The 21,292-nt window shown below is 40.5% G+C and overlaps 1 protein-coding gene across 3 annotated transcripts in view; it reads right to left on the bottom strand.

The window, feature by feature from the left end:
* Window positions 1-10,527, bottom strand: part of LOC126198771 (helicase POLQ-like) — a 111,675-nt gene extending 101,148 nt beyond the window's left edge. For 2 of the 3 annotated variants that reach the window (XM_049935332.1, XM_049935330.1), the window contains exon 1: window positions 9,245-10,527. Coding sequence is in view for 2 of the 3 variants with exons in the window: in XM_049935330.1 (XP_049791287.1) it covers window positions 9,245-10,247 (1,003 nt within the window). In the remaining variant the exon portion in view is untranslated. The remainder of the gene's footprint in view (window positions 1-9,244) is intronic. The other variant, XM_049935331.1, reaches the window with a different exon arrangement.
* Window positions 10,528-21,292: the final 10,765 nt, after the last annotated feature.

Genomic DNA, 21,292 nt, shown 5'->3' with positions numbered 1-21,292 from the left:
CTGAAGCTATATCAATGTCTGCTGATGGCTTTCTGTCCAAGCTGCATCCTTGATATCAAGGAATCCTCAGTTCAGTCACAAATATAATTTGACACACCATATGATCATACTTTATTTCATAAACTTTGCTATGGTACAGATTCAAGTGCTTTTAGGAAATCAAGACATACTGCATTTGCCTGAATGCCTTGGGCCACAGTTTTTAGGATGTGATATCAGAAACATGTGAATTGTATTCTGCATGACTGATGTTTTGGGAATACATGCTGGTTAGCATGGAGGAGGTCATTCTGTCTGAGATACCTCATTATGTCTGAGCTCAAAATATTTTGTAATATTCTATGACAGATGGGCATCAATGACATTGGACGGCAGTTCTGTGGATCACTTCTGCTGCCCTACTTGTTTAAATGTGACCTGTGCTTTCTTCCAATTACTGTATCTGCTTCTGTATAGATGCTAATAGGGATTCCATTGAGCCCTTGAGCATTGTTCAATTTTAGCGATGTAAGATGTTTCTCAACACCACTGACACTAATGACTATAGCACTCACTTCAGCAGCCTCCCTTTTAAAGGAATATTTGGTAATGAAGTTGAGCATTTTCACTTTCAATCTTCTACCCTCAATTTTAGTTCCTAACTTGTCCAAAGGTGTCTGGACACTAACTTTGATGCCCATGACGCCTATATGTAAGAACAGTATTTCTTTGGATCTTGTGATAAGATTCTACTATGGTAGTCATAAAAGGTTTTACGAATTGCCATTTTGACATTCATTCACTACTATCTCTCTATCCTTTGTACTGTGGTAATCATTGTTGCTAAAACTCGACAATTACATGGTTACTGGTACCAGTTCCAATATAGAAATCCTCAAAGAGGTCATATCTATTTGATGCCCTCGGATGTAATATATTTCTGTTATGAGGGGCTTCCAAACTATTTGTCCTAGACAGTTTCAGAGGAAATATTTATTGTTGTTGAAAAGGACTTTTGTCATGCCCACCACTTAAAAAACTTGAACTAACCCAATTTGATTGTGGGGTGATGAAAATCCACCCAATGATGACAGTACAATTAGGGACTTGTATTAGTGACCTGAGGTTTTCACACAAGATTACAGTTACGTCTGGTGGTGAATCTGCTGCTTAATAGCAAGATCCAGTTTCAAGTTACATCCAACCTTGAGTCTGAGTCTTGCCCAAACAACTTCACATGCAACTTCAGTTTCTCTCTTGGTGGATCTGCATTGGACTACTGCCACAAATACACTACTTTCATTTACCACTGGCCCATCCTTTTGACACACAGTTGGATTTATCCTATAAATGTAACTATAAACATAAGAGTTACATTTAGCACCTTTCTGTACCTAGTACTATGTGAGCTCCACTGCATTTTAAGTGGCAATTGAAATTGTGGCACTTTGTTGCGAATTCTATGATTTTAATAGTCTAGTAGTTTGGGGATTCATAAAGCTATCACTATCTAGACTGGATGTAGATTCACACAATCTAAAAAACCATTTTGTGTGTACCAGAAATAGGAGTACAATTGGCTACAAGGGTAGCAAGCTCTTATGTTTAGTGTAACCCTGAGAAATTTAGGATGGACATCCTATGGCAGAAGTCAAGAAGGTCAACGCCTTCCTTGTTACTGAACCTTGAATGCAGCTGGTTAAAGCCTCCCAGTCAATCTATACCCCGGTGGCCATGATCAGTTTTGATGACAATGCTGCCGACTGCCAGCTCTGTTGGAATTCAGTTAGCAAGATTGGTGTTCTTAGCCTTCTCTGCCAGTCATTGGAATGATCCAAGTATGTCCACAAAATGCGGGTGAATGGTATCATTTGTTTTCACATTTACCAGAATATATAGCTAGTTGCACCCTGCTCTTTTAATGGCTACTGGAACTCTCTTCAATATGTGCAATACGGCTGCCAAGGCACACACTACAAGTGCACAAGGTGATCCTTCTCATCCCTTGCAGCCAATTACATATGGGGTACCATTATTCACTGTATGTTTGAACTGCTTATGACTGACAGTCAACTACTCTTCTGTGTTTGCTTGCTATTAACAAACCAAAATCTTTCTTGAAACTAGTAAGTGAAAGGCACTAGGAATATTATCATTTGGTAGCATATATGGTGAGTCTGACAGCACAAAAATTAGTGAATTAAGAACTTTCAACAAAATGAATTCCTGAATGCCTGAAAAAGAGTAAGCCTGCAACTACTTATAAGCATGGTGATATGAAAATTCTACAAATTATACGTCAATTACTACTACATCCACCTTGCCTAAAATAGAGGGAACTGTCACAAAAAATTGTATGTTACATTTTACAGAGGAGAATAACATACTCAAAGAGGCACAGCATACTTCTGGAAGAATGCAGATATATCACGACAGCAGCAGTTAACATTGCAGGCAATGTAACTGTGGCATTAGATCAGCAAAGAGAAGTCTGGGGCAATTTTCCTTGTCCATGCTAAAGCATTTGATTGTGTATGTCACATCATACTAATACATAAACTAATACTGTCATGGTCCTCCCGCCATGAACCATGGACCTTGCCGTTGGTGGGGAGGCTTGCGTGCCTCAACGATACAGATAGCTGTACCATAGGTGCAACCACAACGGAGGGGTATCTGTTGAGAGGCTAGACAAATGTGTGGTTTCAGAAGAGGGGCAGCAGCCTTTTCAGTTGTTGCAGGGGCAACAGTCTGGATGATTGACTGATCTGGCCTTGTAACATTAACCAAAACGGCCTTGCTATTGTGGTACTGCGAACGGATGAAAGCAAGGGGAAACCACAGCCGTAATTTTTCCCGAGGGCAAGCAGCTTTACTGTATGGTTAAATGATGATGGCGTGCTCTTGGGTAAAATATTCCGGAGGTAAAATAGTCCCCCATTCAGATCTCCGGGCGGGGACTACTCAAGAGGACGTCGTTAGCAGGAGAAAGAAAACTGGCATTCTACGGATCGGAACGTGGAATGTCAGATCCCTTAATCGGGCAGGTAGGTTAGAAAATTTAAAAAGGGAAATTGGTAGGTTAAAGTTAATATAGTGGGAATTAGTAAAGTTCGGTGGCAGGAGGAACAAGACTTTTGGTCAGCTGACTACAGGGTTATAAACACAAAATCAAATAGGGGTAATGCAGGAGTAGGTTTAATAATGAATAAAAAAAAAATAGGAGTGCGGGGAAGCTACTACAAACAGCATAGTGAACGTATTATAGTGGCCAAGATAGACACGAAGCCCATGCCTACTACAGTAGTACAAGTTTATATGCCAACTAGCTCTGCAGATGACGAAGAAATTGAAGAAATGTATGATGAGATAAAAGAAATTATTCAGGTAGTGAAGGGAGACGAAAATTTAATAGTCATGGGTGACTGGAATTCGACAGTAGGAAAAGGGAGAGAAGGAAACATAGTAGGTGAATATGGATTGGGGCTAAGAAATGAAAGAGGAAGCCGTCTGTTAGAATTTTGCACAGAGCATAACTTAATCATAGCTAACACTTGGTTCAATAATCATAAAAGAAGGTTGTTACATGGAAGAATCCTGGAGATACTAAAAGGTATCAGATAGATTATATAATGGTAAGACAGAGATGTAGGAACCAGCTTTTAAATTGTAGGACATTTCCAGGGGCAGATGTAGACTCTGACCACAATCTCTTGGTTATGAACTGTAGATTAACACTGAAGAAATTGCAAAAAGGTGGGAATTTAAGGAGATTGGACCTGGATAAACTGACTAAACCAGAGGTTGTACAGAGTTTCAGCAAGAGCATAAGGGAACAATTGACAGGAATTGGGGAAAGAAATACCGTAGAAGACGAATGGGTAGCTCTGAGGGATTAAGTAGTGAAGGCAGCAGAGGATCAAGTAGGTAAAAAGACGAGGGCTAGTAAAAATCCTTGGGTAACAGAAGAAATATTGAATTTAATTGATGAAAGGAGAAAATATAAAAATGCAGTAAATGAAGCAGGCAAAAAGGAATACAAACGTCTCAAAAATGAGATCGACAGGAAGTGCAAAATGGCTAAGCAGGCATGGCTAGAGGACAAATGTAAGGATGTGGAGGCTTTTCTCACTAGGGGTAAGATAGATACAGCCTACAGGAAAATTAAAGAGACCTTTGGAGAAAAGAGAGCCACTTGTATGAATATCAAGAGCTCAGATGGAAACCCAGTTCTAAGCAAAGAGGGGAAAGCAGAAAGGTGGAAGGAGTATATAGAGGGTCTATACAAGGGCAATGTACTTGAGGACAATATTATGGAAATGGAAGAGGATGTAGATGAAGATGAAATGGGAGATATGATACTGCGTGAAGAGTATGACAGAGCACTGAAAGACCTGAGTCGAAACAAGGCCCCGGGAGTAGACAACATTCCATTAGAACTACTGATGGCCTTGGGAGAGCCAGTCCTGACAAAACTCTACCATCTGATGAGCAAGATGTAAGAGACAGGTGAAATACCCTCAGACTTCAAGAAGAATATAATAATTCCAATCCCAAAGAAAGTAGTAGTTGACAGATGTGAAAATTACCGAACTATCAGTTTAATAAGTCACAGCTGCAAAATACTAACACAAATTATTTACAGACGAATGGAAAAGCTGGTAGAAGCCGACCTCGGCGAAGATCAGTTTGGATTCCATAGATATGTTGGAACACGTGAGACAATACTGACCTTACGACTTATCTTAGAAGAAAAATTAAGGAAAGGCAAACCTACGTTTCTAGCATTTGTAGCCTTAGAGAAAGCTTTTGACAATGTTGACTGGAATACTCTCTTTCAAATTCTACAGGTGGCAGGGGTAAAACACAGGAAGCGAAAGGCTATTTACAGTTTGTACAGAAACCTGATGGCAGTTATAAGAGTCGAGGGGCATGAAAGGGAAGCAGTGGTTGGGAAGGGAGTGAGACAGGGTTGTAGCCTCTCCCCATGTTATTCAATCTGTATATTGAGCAAGCAGTAAAGGAAACAAAAGAAAAATTTGGAGTAGGTATTAAAATCCAGGGAGAAGAAATAAAAACTTTGAGGTTCGCCGATGACATTGTAATTCTGTCAGAGACAGCAAAGGACTTGGGAGAGCAGTTGAACGGAATGGACAGTATCTTGAAAGGAGGATATAAGATGAACATCAACAAAAGCAAAATGAGGATAATGGAATGTAGTCGAATTACGTCGGATGATGCTGAGGGAATTAGATTAAGAAATGAGACACTTAAAGTAGTAAATGAGTTTTGTTATTTAGGGAGCAAAGTAACTGATGATGGTCGAAGTAGAGAGGATATAAGACTGGCAATGGCAAGGAAAGCATTTCTGAAGAAGAGAAATTTGTTAACATCGAGTTTAGATTTAAGTGTCAGGAAGTCGTTCCTGAAAGTATTTGTATGGAGTGTAGCCATGTATGGAACTGAAACATGGACAATAAACAGTTTGGACAAAAAGAGAATAGAAGCTTTCGAAATGTGGTGCTACAGAAGAATGTTGAAGATTAGGTGGGTAGATCACATAACTAATGAGGAAGTATTGAATAGGATTGGGAAGAAGAGAAGTTTGTGGCACAACTTGACTAGAAGAAGGGATCGGTTGGTTGGACATGTCCTGAGGCATCAAGGGATCAAAAATTTAGCATTGGAGGGCTGCGTGGAGGGTAAAAATTGCAGAGGGAGACCAAGAGATGAAGACACTAAGCAGATTCAGAAGGAGGTAGGTTGCAGTACGTACTGGGAGATGAAGGAGCTTCCACAGGATAGATTAGCATGGAGAGCTGCATCAAACCAGTCTCAGGACTGAAGGCCACAACAACAACAACTGTCATGGTATCAGAGGAATAGCAACTGAAATAAAAGAATATTTTTTCTGGAAAAGAGAGACCCATGTGTGGAAGTCAAGCATAAAATAAATGATGCTATTAATTTATTACTGATGTAGTTGGTGTACATTTGGGATCAATAATTCCGTAGCAACAAATTCATAGAAGTTCATATTTTGACTGTCCACTCACTGCACATATTCACAACAATAATGTACTTGAAAACAAATCACACTGCTCAGTTCAATACATACTTACGTTATCAGAATACGGGAAATAAGGATGTTTATTTTGTTCAAATAGAGCAACATAATTTAACTGAAAAGGATCCCACAATTTTGGGTGCATCCTTTACAATAAACTAACATACAATATAAAATGACGAGAAGACTCCCATAGTCGGAATTAAATTAAGAAGCTATTAGGTCCCATCTTGTCTATGTAGTCTAGAACAGTTCCTAAGGGTAGACATTAGAGAGGAACATATTCAAATTACAAATTATTAAGATCACTCTGCATACATACACCAAGAAATGTAAGTATGCAGTGTCATTATCTGTTTATATAAGAATGGTCCCACTGTTGTTATTCTCTTGCGTGTGTTCCAAGTAGTGCTGAAGTAATGAAGCAGCCAAAAAGTAGAATTGTGATTATGAGTCAGTAAATTGGTGTTGATTTCCAAGTATGGTTTAATTGTGGTTTATCTTGATTAGTGTATGTTTGTGAAACGTCTATCAAGTACTGCAGATATAATATCAAGTGAGGGATAACAGAGAGCACCTAGCCCGCACCTCCCCACCCCGTTCTTTGCTACCGAAAAAACCCCACTTCGCAAACTGCACACACACCTTGCCCCGCCGAAGAAACAGGCATCATATCAATTCTTAAGGTAGCTGAAAAATGGATACTGAGTAGCAGCACATGTACTCAGTCATTTGTCAAGAAATCTAAAAACTATTTTGTCATTTACCATGAAACTAACAAATGTTGCCCCCTCCCCCCTTTCTTTATTTCTAGCTCTAACATTGGGAATGCTCTTGGAATACAATGGACTCTGCCTATGGATAAATAAATAATCATTTAAAAAACACTATTTTCTATAGGTTCCTGTCTCATTTTGTAAGAATTTGTGCTTCATTTTCTCGCACCCCTTCCTCTTCCACAAAACTAATGTGAGGGCCCCCCCCCCCCCTCTCTCTCTCTCCGAATCCTTAGTCTAATATCTTAGGTACACTCTAGTCACAATGGTCTTCATATCAGCACAACAAGAGAGACTTCTATGGGAATGTCAAACTGAGTTACTTGATTTGGTTTATCTGCACATAACTTTTCTTCACAGAATGTGCTCACAATAATCCAAAGAACAGTGCATTTACTATGAAATTATAAGCACCAACCTGTGTACAGGTACTAATTCCTTTAAAATGCGAATTATGTACTCTAAAGAATGAAGCAGAAATTCAACAGGAATATAAAGCACTATGTTGAGGACATTTTCCACACTGTAGGCGGGTATGCGACATCTACAGCCACCTTAGGTTTTCTAGACATTTTCACCAACATGACAGTGGAAACATGTACAAGATATGTTTGGATCAATAAGACCAGATATGCATAGTAATTTTTATGCTTATGCCATCAATTTGATCCCATCAGCAGAGCTCTAGAATCATACAGAACAATTCTGATGGGTACTACAAACATTTGGCCATGATTTTACCTATGTACCAATTTAAAGAGTCTGTACATTAGGTATAAGTAGCTAAGGTAGTGCAACTGCTCTGTAATGTAATCCAAGGAGAATTAAATTACTGATACTGAACTTTATGATCGAATGAGTACATTACACATCCTTATTTGAGAGCTTTATGAAAGAGATGGGGCAGAGGATTTTATAACATATTTAATTACGTCTTCATAATATCTAATGTGATACAAACAATAATTTTATACATTTGAGTTGTGTAAAATTGCTTAAGTTATGTGATTTGAAATGCTGAGCATTTTATCAAGATTTTATTCGAAATATAAAAAACTGTAAGTTCCCTGAATGAAATTTTCAGTCTGCAGCACAGTGCGCATTGGTACAAAACTTCCTGGCACATTAAAACTGTGTGCCGAACCAAGACATGAACTCGGGATCATTAGCTATACTTGTCTTCTGCCTTATGAACTTCACAGAAGCTCTATTGAAAAACTTCCACGACTACCACTCGTGGAAGAAAGGATATTACGGAGACATGGCTTAGCCACAGCCTTGGGGACACTTCCACAATGAAATTTTCACCCTGCAGCAGAGGTCCCGAGTTCAAGTCTTAATCTGGCACACAGTTTTAATCTGCCAGGAAGTTTCATATCCTAATTACGTTTGTAATCCCAAGGAGGTTACCTGGAGTCAGAATCATTCCTGAACTTTCACAGAAAAGGTAGTTCCTTTATAAATAAAATTTTCTAAAGATGATGTTAAACTTATCTCACGATTCACTGCAGCAGTACGCCATTCTCAGCTGCTTGGAAACACATTAATTATTAATATTTGAATACATTTTATTATCTATTTTGTTATTTTTTTACTTTTATTCGTAGAGATTTCACTAAGACAACAAAGTATACAACACCATGGAACTATAAAAACTACACCATCCCATGGAGAAAACAAATCATAATAATAACAAGAGCAGATGATAGGAGTGCACCAATGTTAAGCATACATGCTTCTATATTAATTATTGTAAGCTTGGATATTAATTCAAGCTGTTTACCACCCACAGTAACATATTACGAAAAGTCTCCCTGCCCCCTCCCCTCCTTGAAACAACTATTGCTAAAGAACACAAGACTTGCCTTAACCAACTTTCTCCCTTGCCCTTTCTTTTGCCATTGTATTACTTCAATTATTCTATCAAAAGCAAATATTTAAATTCAAGAAAAGTTTTAAACATTTTTGTGTGTCAGTTCTGTTTCAAGTGACTATTTCTATGACAGCTACATGTACACACTTACCCCAAACATTGTTACAAACTGGTTAATGTAGGTGTACACAAAGAATGATCAGTGAACATTTTCGTAACTTAAAACCTCTGGAGAGAGCGGAAAGTATTTCACAGCTATTGGTCAGAGTGTACTATCTGTCACAGTACTGTGGTTGCAAGTACAAACATACAGGTAGCAATACTGTTACCCAACACAGCGAGACATAAATAAGGTGTGTAATATGCTCTACTCAGGAAACTATCCACAACTTAAAAGCTTTAAAGTGGGTGTGAAAGAAAGTGTAATAGCTGCACACTGTCTGAAACAAAGTTTTGTATGTATAAATTGTATTTCTGAAATCATTGCGAAAATAGGTTTCATGCAAGTGGGCAGTGAGTCTAAAACTATGTAATTAAGTGAGCACATACCATAAAGCTTATCGATGCCTTTACAAGACTTGATGAGCGATTCTACTTTTTTTGGTAGTCCAAAGAATGGACCATCAAGACGACTTAGATCTTTGCTACTGTCCATACTTATGTTTTCGTTACAAAACAGTTTTGGTGTTACAGGTTTCTGCGCATTCATTACCAATGCTTGTCGTATTTTTTCTTGCATTGTGATAGCCGGCGTTTGCTCTAGGCCTATACATTTAGATTTATTTTCATTTAGTACGCTGTGAATCATAGATTCATTGGTCCAGTTAATGGACAAATCTTTCAAATTATCATGTATTTCATTATGGTTAACTATTCTTTGTTCAGTATCATTGGCACATTCAAATTCTCCTGCGTTGGTTGCACATGTATCAAAGCCTTGACTTGCGAACAAGTTTTTAAGTTCGTCAGGTATCTCATCAGTACCTGTTTCTTTAGTCTGGACGATACCGAGATCTATGGCCTGTAAAACAGAATCATCTTGGGTAAGCATCTGCTTTTGTGTGAAACTAATAGTTTCAGTCGAAATGCTGGGGCACAAGTTGCCATTTACATTTTTAAATAATTTCTCTCTTAATCTTCTACTTACTGGAGATTTTTTTATAAGGATTCGTTTCTGCTTCGAATTTCTTATAGGCGTTATGTTCTCGATCAATGTACTAAATAGAGACTGGTCTGTTTTAAGCAGCTGCGACACGTTTCCAGTTTCTTTAGTCTGTTGCGAAACTCTTCGTTTGCTTTTGTATTCTACTGAGTCATTAACAGTGCTCCTTTTCCTTCGAGGGGTGGATTCTGATAGAGGTAAGGCTGTTGTCGTTGGCAACTGGCACATAGAAATGTCAAGAATATTAACCTGCGTTCCTTCTAGTACAGCCTCTTCGCAGTTTCCCAAATTAGAACACGATTTACTTTTACTGCTCCACTTAACGTACCCCATATCAATATTTGCTTCTTTATGTCGAATATTTAACTTCATAATCTTCTTGTCAGTCATTTTCGTAATTAATTTGATGCACAGAACACATTATCACACAAAGCCACAGTTCAAAACACTAACTTCGGCCTTCATCGGCACAGTATACCGGCAATATGTCGTCATAATTTCAAATCTTAGGCTCTTCACTATCACAACTATTTGTCCTTCAGCTCGGTTTTTAAACTACACTACGAGCAATCAGTTATCGATGATCAAATAATTCACACGACTTTTTTTAACTCACACGCAACGATTCACCAACTTACAAGCCCATACCTCCCGCCTTCTTTGTAAAATGTGTCGGCAGGCGGCGCGGTAGTCGCAAACAAATGAACCACATCTAATTCAAAGTGAGTTGTCATCGAGTATTCTATCACAAGTGAGATATGGCATAGGCTACAGAATCTCAAAAAGCTTACATGTCGTTGACTTTTCTGATACTTATTGTACAACAGTTTTGTGATCAACGCTCGAGAAATAGGGCTACCAAATAATTGCAACTTCCTTTTGCGTCTCTCTCACTTCTGTCTTAAGTAACATCACATTATTTAATAGTAGACGAATATCCTGCATTACCTTACTTTTATGGCAATACACATATTAGTTTTCATATAATCACTTCCAGAATTGTCATCGGTTTGTTTGAATGTGAATAGTAAATCTATATAATGAACGCATTCGTGTTAATCTAAAAAACTACGGTGTAGTAAGAGTATGCTTTATTTTCGTTTTGTCGTTTCTTGGATGTGCGATGCAGGAACCAAGAATTACACCTGATTAGGCATTTGTTGGAGATTGCATAAGTCAACTACAAGCGTGTCAGGTAATGCGCAATCATTTTGTTTGAAATTAGTGAGAGATTGTTATTAATTTTTTTATTTCCTCGAGAATGTGCCCAATTTTTTTTATAAGCTAAATTAAACTTCACGAGAACTACTGCTGGCGCTAATAAGCATCACAACAAATTGATGACGCGCTTGTGTACAAAAACAGACATACATTGCTTCGTTTCTGTAAGACGTTAAGAAATGAGAACATACTTTTGAATATGGGGTCTCTCAGCTCAGATGAATGGAAATTTTCTAAGTATTTTGCAGCGAAAAAAGAAAAGAATTGTTTTTTTCTTCTGAAAAACGATCTGCTTGCTTTCAGTCTTAAGTATCAGCTAAAATTTAAGAATTTTTCCCACAGAAAAGTCTGTAGTCTCGTGCTCAGGAGCAACGACACGGTGATAATGATTTGAATAAGCCGCTAGACCTCACGGTAACAGCGTATGTACGACTTTATAGTTCCACGAGCGGCCACTAGTGGCTCTCGCTACTTTCAGCGTTAGCGTCTGTGGTAACACTGTGGGAAGCGCGCCAGTCTCCGTTTACGACTGTTGTACGGGCGAATCCGCTGGTGCTTACATTTTTTATCTTGTGCGGGAGTGAGCGGTTTTTCGCACATGCACGTTTTCGAACATCCGATGCCGCGGCCGGCATATGATGCGGAAAAGCAGGTACAGCTTTTACTGCTAATCTTCTTTTATGGATAGAAGACTAAAATTATGAAACGGAATATGTGCTGATTTGCTTGAACGTGTAATAAACCAGGGAAAAGTGTCTTAAATACCACGAGAATATACCGGACTCGAAGCTATTGTCATGTAAAAATTATTTAAATGGTGAAAGCAGGTAGCTGTTTAGTTTTCTCTTTTCTCAAGTACGTGGAATTTAGTTTATGTCTTCGTATTCTTCGAAACATAAAAATAATAACTGTTCGTTCATTGTATTTTCAACATATTAACTGTTTCTGCAAATGTTACTGGGGAGATACTCATTTTCGTCTCATAAGAAACGATCTCTTCGTTTTTCAAAGGTAAATTTGAAAAAAAATGTTGATTATTAAATTAAGACATGAATTAATAACGTGACTGGTGGCACAGCAAAACAAATATTTTCTTTATAACAAACACAGTACCAATGCTTAGTTAATATGGTCACAGTCAATTCTGATAGAATGATATATTCTATTTAAGAGTCCATATTTCTCCAGTTAGCTGAAGTGTTTTCTGTTCTTATTCTAAAATGTATTATTTCCCGGCTGCGATAAAAATTTGATCATCTCCCACGGCAAGTAGACTCGGATCCAACAGTTAAAAATATTCTATTATATGCATGAGGGTTTCGTTTTCAAAAACAAATTTTTATTGGAGAAAGTATAACACGCTGTCTGTTAGTAGTATTGATTGTAGATCACGTCCTTGTGGACAAGACTATTTTTTCTTTTTTTTTTCAGCGAGCAGGGTGGCACAATAATCAAGGCATCTGACTAGCGTTTGGAGAGAGTGGTATTCATACTCCAGACTGGCCATCCAGATTTCTGTTTTCCGTGATTTCCTTAAACCTCTGACGACACCTTGGGAAAGTACGCAACCAATTTTCTACTTCATCCTCATCCTATACAAGGTTGTGCTTAGTCCATATGACCTTATCGGCAACAGGATGTTAGTTCCTAGTTTTTCTTTTCTTTTTTTCCTTGGTTTTAGTGAGTTATTTGAGCCGTGTTCATTCGTTATTTGATGTACAGGCTGTGTTTACGTAACGTCAAACGTACTTTTGCTTCTGGCACCAGTCACATGATCACATGATTATATTCCCTACAAGGCCTGGCAGCCGAGAATAATTTCCGTGAAATCTGCCATTGATGCGAAATCACGGTGCAGTTGTAATGTGATGGGGAAATATTGCGCTTTCCATCCCCAGCAGGCTAGGGTTCATAGCAGCGACTACAGTTTCACGGCAATACAAAGTACGAAAATGTTGAAACTAGCTTGCTTACAGAAAGGTTCATCTATAAGAAGCAGTCAAATGAAAACGAGACACGGAAAAATAGTAACTTAACTTTTTAATATTCAAAAAGTAATCGCCTTGGCTGTTAATACAGTTATCCCATTGTGAGGCAAGACACTCAGTGGTTTCATGGGAAAATGTTTGCGGTTTCCTATGGAACCATGATTATTCCCTGACGTGTACGTCATCGTCCGAAGCAAATCGCCGGTCACGAATGTCTTTCTTCAGTGTCCAAAAATAAGGAAAAAGCAAGGGGTGCGATCGGACTGTATCGAGGATGTGTAAGGGCTTGCCGTCAACTTGCCTCAGACGAAGACGTGCACGTCTGGGAACAAACGTCATTCCGTAGGCAACCGCAAATATTTTTCCATGAAGAAACTGTCTATCTCGTCTCAAACTGAGGTACAAGTTTTAACAGTTATGGCGATTATTTTTTAACTACTAAATAGTTTACTTACATTTTCCCACTGTCTCGTTTTCATTTGTCTGCCAGTTATAGGATGAATACATCTACATGGATCTCTGCAAATCACTTTTAAGTGCCTGGCAGAGGGTTCATCGAACCAATTTCACAATTCTCTGTTATTCCAGTCCGGTATAGCGCACAGAAAGAACGAACAGCTATACCTTTCCGTACGAGCTCTGGTTTCCCTTATTTTATCATGGTGATCGTTTCTTCCTATGTAAGTCGGCGTCAACAAAATATTTTCGCACTCTGAGGAGAAAGTTGGTGATTGGAATTCCGTGAGAAGATTCCTTCGCAACGAAAAACGCCTTTGTGTTAATGACGTCCATCCCAAATCCTGTATCATTTCTGCGACACGCTCTCCCCTATTTCGTGATAATACAAAACGTGGTGTCCTCCTTTGAACTTTTTCGATGTACTCCGTCAGTCCTATATGGTAAGGATCCCACACCGCGCAACAGTTTTCTAAAAGAAGACAAGCGTAGTGTAGGCAGTCTCCTTACTAGACCTGTTGCATTTTCTAAGTGTCCTGCCAATAAAACGCAGTTAAAACGCAGTCTTTGCTTAGCCTCCCCCACAACATTTTCTGTGTGTTCCTTCCGGTTTAAGTTGTTCGTAACTGTAATTCTTAGGTATTTAGTTGAATTTACGGCCTTTAGATTTGACAGATTTATCGTGTAACCGAAGTTTAACGGATTCCTTTTAGCACTCATGTGGGTGACCTCACATTTTTCTCACCAAACAGATATCTTTTCTAAATCGTTTTGCTATTTATTTTGATCTTCTGTTGACTTTACTAGTCGATAAACAACAGCGTCATCTGCAAACAACCTAAGACGGCTGCTCAGATTGTCTGCCAAATCGTTTATATAGATAAGGAACAGCAAAGGGTCTATAACACTACCTTGGGGAGCGCCAGAAATCACTTCTGTTTTACACGATGACTTTCCGTCAATTACTACGAACTGTGACCTCTCAGACAGGAAATCACGAGCGATGTGTCAACATTTCGTTAAACGTCGCTTTGAGGCGAAAGTTCTGGCTTGTCCTCTATGAATATACGTCCCTTGTACCACATAGTGTACTTGAGATGGTATTGTTTCATTCATGGTGTTCCGCAAATTTCTTTATTAAAGAGAAGCTCCAAGAATGTGAAACGAGTCAAACTACGTAATATAAAAAGACAGTCAACTCGTAGAAACGTAACTTTATTAACCCTAGAACACTAAAGGGGGGAAAATGTTGCACCATCGTAAATTTTACTACACGTTTTATTCAAAGGAAGTCATAATTTGTAGTGCTTGCGCTAGTTAATTACAATTATAAGGTCTCCAGTGATACGTCACTTATAAAATATCCTCTCTTACACTCTATACTGACGATACCAGATTAGCGGAAACCGCGAATTTGAACCAACTGCAGTCGTAAATTTTAGGAGGGCTTAGTAATCAAGGGTTAATAATAAACTTCCACTATAATGGTTAATACCATTTTTCATTACACCAGCTGAATATACAGGGTCTGGACAAAAATACAGAAACACCGCTGGAAATGCATGCTTGAACATAAACGCAGATGGTAGCCAAGCCTGCAGGTTGTACTGTTGTATTTGACCACGAACGGCACCTGTGCAACGGCCTCCATTCGTCTGCAGGTGTCGTTCGTGCTCATAACAGTGTTCTGGTAGTTGTGAGTGCGTTATGTCGGAGATTGAATTGGAGCGTGGGCAAATTGTTGGTGCTCATGTGGTAGCTACTTCCTTCCGAAGACTTAGACCGCATATGGGAAAAACGCAAAAACATCATCCACTAAGTGGGCAATGCAGACGAAAGATTGTGCTGAGTTTCATAATGGACGTTCGTTGAAGAGCATTGTGACCAAATATAAGAGGACACTGCAGAACTGAACTTCGCATTTGCGAAGCCTGTCGGCACCAAAACAACACGAAGGGAGCTCCTTAAGTAGGGAATTGCAGGGCTAGCTGGAATCCGAAAATCACTCACCAGTGACGCAAATGTCCGTAACAGGAAAACGTGGTGCAAAAGCCACAAAAACTGAATTATAGAGCAATGGAGAATGCTGAGCCCTGTTCCACACTGAATCTAACTTCTGGCCGAGTTTAAAATGGCTCTGAGCACTATGGGACTTAACATCTGTGGTCATCAGTCCCCTAAAACTTAGAACTACTTAAACCTAACTAACCTAAGGATAGCACACACATCCATGCCCGAGGCAGGATTCGAACCTGCGACCGTAGCGGTCACGCGTTTCCAGACTGAAGCGCCTAGAACCGCACGGCCACACCGGCCGGCGGCCGAGTTTACATCCGTGCAGTAATACATGTCGAGGGTTCGGCATTGATTTGGGTAGATGTGTAGTAGTATTTCATGGGCCCCTTGGTTACTCTGCAAGGCCGCATTAATGCCAAGAATTGTGCGATCATTTTAGCTAAGCAGGTTCATCCCATGGTACAATATTTGTTCCACAATGGTGATGCTGTGTTTCAAAACGACTAGGCCCCTTTTCACACAGCTCGCATCTTCCAGGACTGGGTTTGTGAGCTTGAGAATCAATTGTCGCATCTCCCCAACAATGCAGTCACCATACTCAATATTATCGAGCCTTTTTGGTCTACTTTGGAGAGAAGCGTGCGTGGTTACTACCCACCTCAATAATCGTTACCTGACCTTGCCACTGTTTTGCGGGATGAATTGTATAAAAGTTCCTTGAGAAGCATATAGGACTGTGTTTATTTATTCTGAGACGACTGGAAGCTGTTTTGAATGGGGAAGGCTTTCCTACGCCGTAATAGGCATGGTAATGTGTTGTGTTTTCGATGTTTTCATATTTTTGTACACCTATCGTATCCTAGTAAATTAGAAGAAAAGATGCTGCTTTGAAGAAAAGGTGCTGCTCTCTGAGTTGTATTAAATTGCACCTGTTTATCTTATACTGGCGATTTTATAATATACGCTGGTATTTTTCGAAGAAAATGGTTACATACCTACATCTGAAGAAGAGAAATTTGTTAACATCGAGTGTAGTTTTAAGTGTCAGGAAGTCGTTTCTGATAGTATTTGTATGGAGTTTAGCCATGTATGGAAGTGAAACATGGACGGTAAATAGTTTGGACGAGAAGAGAATAGAAGCTTTCGAAATGTGGTGCTACAGAAGAATCCTGAAGATTAGATGGGTAGCTCACATAAGTAATGAGGAGGTATTGAATAGAATTGGGGAGAAGAGAAATTTGTGGCACAACTTGACTAGAAGAAGGGATCGCTTGGTATGACATGTTCTGAGGCATCAAGGGATCACCAATTTAGTATTGGAGGGCAGCGTGGAGGGTAAAAATCATAGAGGGAGACCAAGAGGTGAATACAGTAAACAGATTCAGAAGGATGTAGGTTGCAGTAGTTACTAGGAGATGAAGAAGCTTGCACAGGATATAGTAGCATGGAGAGCTGCATCAAACCAGTCATTGGACTGAAGACCACAACAACAACAACCTACATCTACACGGTCCAGGCACATTAATGTCATCGCTGCAGGGGGGACGCGAAAAACAGTGCAGTCGTTGTCTAAATGCGGAAACAGAGCGATTTGGTTCAAATGGCTCTGAGCACTATGGGACTTAACATCTGTGGTCATCAGTCCCCTAGAACTTAGAACTACTTAAACCTAACTAACCTAAGGACATCACACAACACCCAGAGCGATTTATCTGACGTCAAAAAGAGCATAATCATTGGCTTTTGGGCCAAGGTTGGAAGCATTTTCGAAACGGCTAAATTTGTAGATTGTTTGCATGCCGCCGTGGTTAAAGTATAGCGCGCGTGGCAAACTGGTGCTATCCATAACCGGGCCGAGACAACTCTGGTGCACCACAGGTGATACAGGGGTGAATGACGGCTGCGGAGATGAGTACGGGCCAACAGACGTCAACTGTTAAGCCCAGATAGACGAAGGAGCTGGCAACAGTCTCTCCCCAACGATCGCTCGTTCAGTGAATGTTTCCGCATATAGGCTCCCGCAGCAGACGCCTGATTCGTGCACCGCTGCTGACTGCTGTTCATCAGCCACCAAGGCTGGAATTTGCACGCCAGTACCACAACTGGATCCCCACTGAGGGGAGCCAGGTGGACTTTTCAAATGAGATAAGCTTCATGCTCCATCATACTGAAAGCAAACATCCTGCAATAAACGTTGTAAGGTTCCAGGCCGTGGGAAGGAGCATTATGGCCTGAGGAATGTTTTCGTGGCATTCTCTGGATGATCTCGTTATTCTGCAAGGCACCATGGATCAACACTAGTATGCGTCTACCCTTGGCGACTATGTCCGCTGCTACACGCAGTTTGTTTTTCCTCGGCGCGATGGCATCTACCATCAGGACAATGCAACGTGCACACAGCTAGCTGTGTACGTAGATGGTTAAAAGAGCACCAGGATGAGTTTACCGCACTCCTCTGGCCACCAAACTCCCCGAATTAAAACCCAATCGAGATTTTGTGGGACACCTCGATCTGGGTACACGCGCCGTGGATCCTGATCTGAGAAACCTATTGCAGCCGGCCACGGCACTTCTGTCAGCAGTGGCTCCACGTCCCTGTCTGTACCCTCCAGAACCTCAGTGACTCTCTTCCTGCACTTCCTGTTGCGGTCCGCGCTGTAAAAGGTGGTTATTCAGGCTTTTGAAGCCGGCCGCGGTGGCCGAGTGGTTCTAGGCGCTTCAGTCCGGAACCGCGCGACTGCAGGTTCGAATCCTGCCTCGGGCATGGATGTGTATGATGATATTAGGTTAGTTAGGTTTAAGTAGTTCTAAGTTCTAGGGGACTGATGACCTCAGATGTTAAGTCCCATAGTTCTCAGAGCCATTTGAACCATTTGAACCAGGCTTTTGACGGGTGGTCACATTGATGTGATTGGGCAGTGTATAGCAACAGATGTCTGCTTACAACACAATAATACTTCTCACGTAGTTTTACAGTGAATCCTGGCGCTTGTCATCTAGGTAACAGGAATTTTCAGTCATAGAATCATAACGGTAGTTAGCCTTGTGTCCAGGGACAATAAACACCTGTACTAGGTTCCTGATTCTACTTTCAGCTATACACAGGGGCGTTATTGTGGTAATCTCTGAAGATGTCCGTCACGCTATGCTGTACGTATATACATCTATTCTTCATCTACTGTCATATCTCATCTATCGGGAAGAGATAAAAAGAAGTGTGAAACGGCCGAAGAAACTGTGACTTTCTCAACGTCTACGCTGTGGAGCACGGCGCCACATACACTCATGGAGTTACGAATCCTGCGGTCCAGCTGGGGTGGGTGCACAATAATGGGTCAAACTGGGGAAACAACGACCACTTTGGTCCAGTCCTAACCTGTTAAACCGAACGAGGTGGCGCAGTGGTAGCACACTGGACTCGCATTCGGGAGGACGACGGTTCAATCCCGCGTCCGGCCATCCTGATTTAGGTTTACGGTGATTTCCCTACATCGCTCCAGGCAAATGCTGGGATGGTTCCTTTGAAAGGGCACGGCCGACTTCCTTCCATAAACCGATGAGACCGATGACCTCGCTGTTTGGTCTCTTCCCCCAAACATCCCAACCCAACCCAACCAAACCTAACCTGTTAAAAGCTGATTTGAGGGTCATATGGGATGGTTCTCACGCTCATATAATCGAATGTTGGCCCTTGATCACACTTCACCAAAACAACCCCAAAAAATTTGTTTTCAGAACACATTTTGTCCAACTTTACTTACGGTATTAATCATTAAACAATATAAGACATGAAAATACTGCAATAAATGCACTAACATGTTCAGATATGAAGTTTTGGAAGCAAATACTGTATAGCAGATTACCTAACATTGAACAACGCTGTATGACAGAATCTTCTCAATCATTCGAAATTTTTTCTATTTCACATTTTTCAGTTTCGGTGACGTCTACGTCTGCAGAACCATGATTACTCTGCAATGCACATTAAAGTGTCTGGTACAGGGTTCTTTAAACCACCTTCAGACTACTTCATAACCGTTCCAATCTCTAACAGCGTGCGAGGAAAACGAATATTGAAATATTTAGCTGAAAACTCTGATTTCTCTTATCTTCATACGATGATCATTTCTCCCTATGAATGATGGTGTCAAAAGAACATTTTTGCATTCAGAAGAGAAAATTGGAGGTTGAAAGTTTGTGAGAAGACATCGCTGAAGCGAAAGGAGTTTGTTTCAATGATTGCCAGCCCAACTCGCGTATCATATCTGTGACGCCCTCTTCCCTAGTGCGCGACAGTACAAAAATGAGCTGCCCTTCTTTGGACCTTATGGGTGTACACCGTCAACCCTCGCAGAGGGCTGACAAGCCGGTCGCTGTGGCCGAGCGGTTCTAGGCGCTTTAGTCCGGAACCGTGCTGCTGATATGGTCGCAGGTTCGAATCCTGCCTCGGGCATCGATGTGTGTGATGTCCTTAGGTTAGTCAAGTTTACGTAGTTCTTAGTCTAGGGGATTGATGACCTCAGATGTTAAGTCCGATAGTGCTTAGAGCCATTTGAACCACTTGATTTGGGGGCTGACAAGAGTAGTGTAGGCAGTCTCTTTAAAAAACCTGTTGCATTTTTTAGGTGTTCCGTCAATAAAGCGTTCCCCACAACATTTTCTGTGTGGTCGTTCCAGTTTAAGTTGTTTGTAATTCCTAGGTATATATTTGAATCGACAACCTTTTTGTGTTGTGTGTCGTGCAACCGAACTCTAATGGATTCCTTTCAATAGGCATGGGGATGACTTCACACTTTCAATTAATTAGGATTTTAAAAAAAGTTCAAATGTGTGTGAATTCCTAAGGGAACAAACTGCTGAGGTCATCGGTCCCTACACTTACACACTACTTAAACTAACTTACGCTAAGAACAACACACACACCCATGCCCGAGGGAGGACTCGAACCTCCGGAGGGAGGGGTCGCGCAGTCCGTAACATGCCCCCTCAAACCGCCCGGCCACGCCGCATATTTAGGATCAATTGCCACTTCTTTCACCGTATAGATAACACGTCTAAATCATTTTGCTAATGCTTTTGATCATCTGATGACTCTGCTAGATGGTGAATGACAGCACCATCTGCAAATAATCTAAGAGGGCCGCTCAGATCGTCCCCTAAATCGTTTACATAGATTAGGAACAGTAGAGGGCCTACAAGACTTTCTTGGGGAAATGCTGGAATCACTTTGTTTGTCTGTCGATTGGTATGTACTGTTACCTTTTTGACACTAAATCACGAATTCTGTCGCACAACTGAATCGATACTCCATAGGCACAAAATATAAAATCTGATTAGAAATCTGTCGCGAGAAAGGGTGTCAAAAGACTTCTGGGAGGCTAAGAAATATGGAATCAGTTTGGGATCCCCTGTCGATAGCACTCATTACTTCGTGTGCGTAAAGGCATAACATTATTGATGTATGATGGTGATTTGAAAAGTTCTCGGAATCACCAAGACAAGCAGGCCGCTGTGACCGAGCCACGGCCACACCGGCCGGCAAACTACTTTTCCGAAATCATAATCTAATTTCTCCAGTACCATAAACTGACGAAATTGTTTATAACAGATTCCCTGTACGAATGACTAACACACACGTCATTCTCGAACATTCCTCGCGTGACCAATTACTTCATTGTATACTATAAAAACTTTACATAAAACAGTATTTCACATTCATACCTTCATTCACTCTCATAACTAAGCATAATTATA

The sequence above is a fragment of the Schistocerca nitens genome, chromosome 8 (genome assembly GCF_023898315.1).
Source record: "Schistocerca nitens isolate TAMUIC-IGC-003100 chromosome 8, iqSchNite1.1, whole genome shotgun sequence".
Lineage (NCBI taxonomy): Eukaryota > Metazoa > Arthropoda > Insecta > Orthoptera > Acrididae > Schistocerca > Schistocerca nitens.
This window is presented reverse-complemented; position numbering and strand designations above follow the sequence as displayed.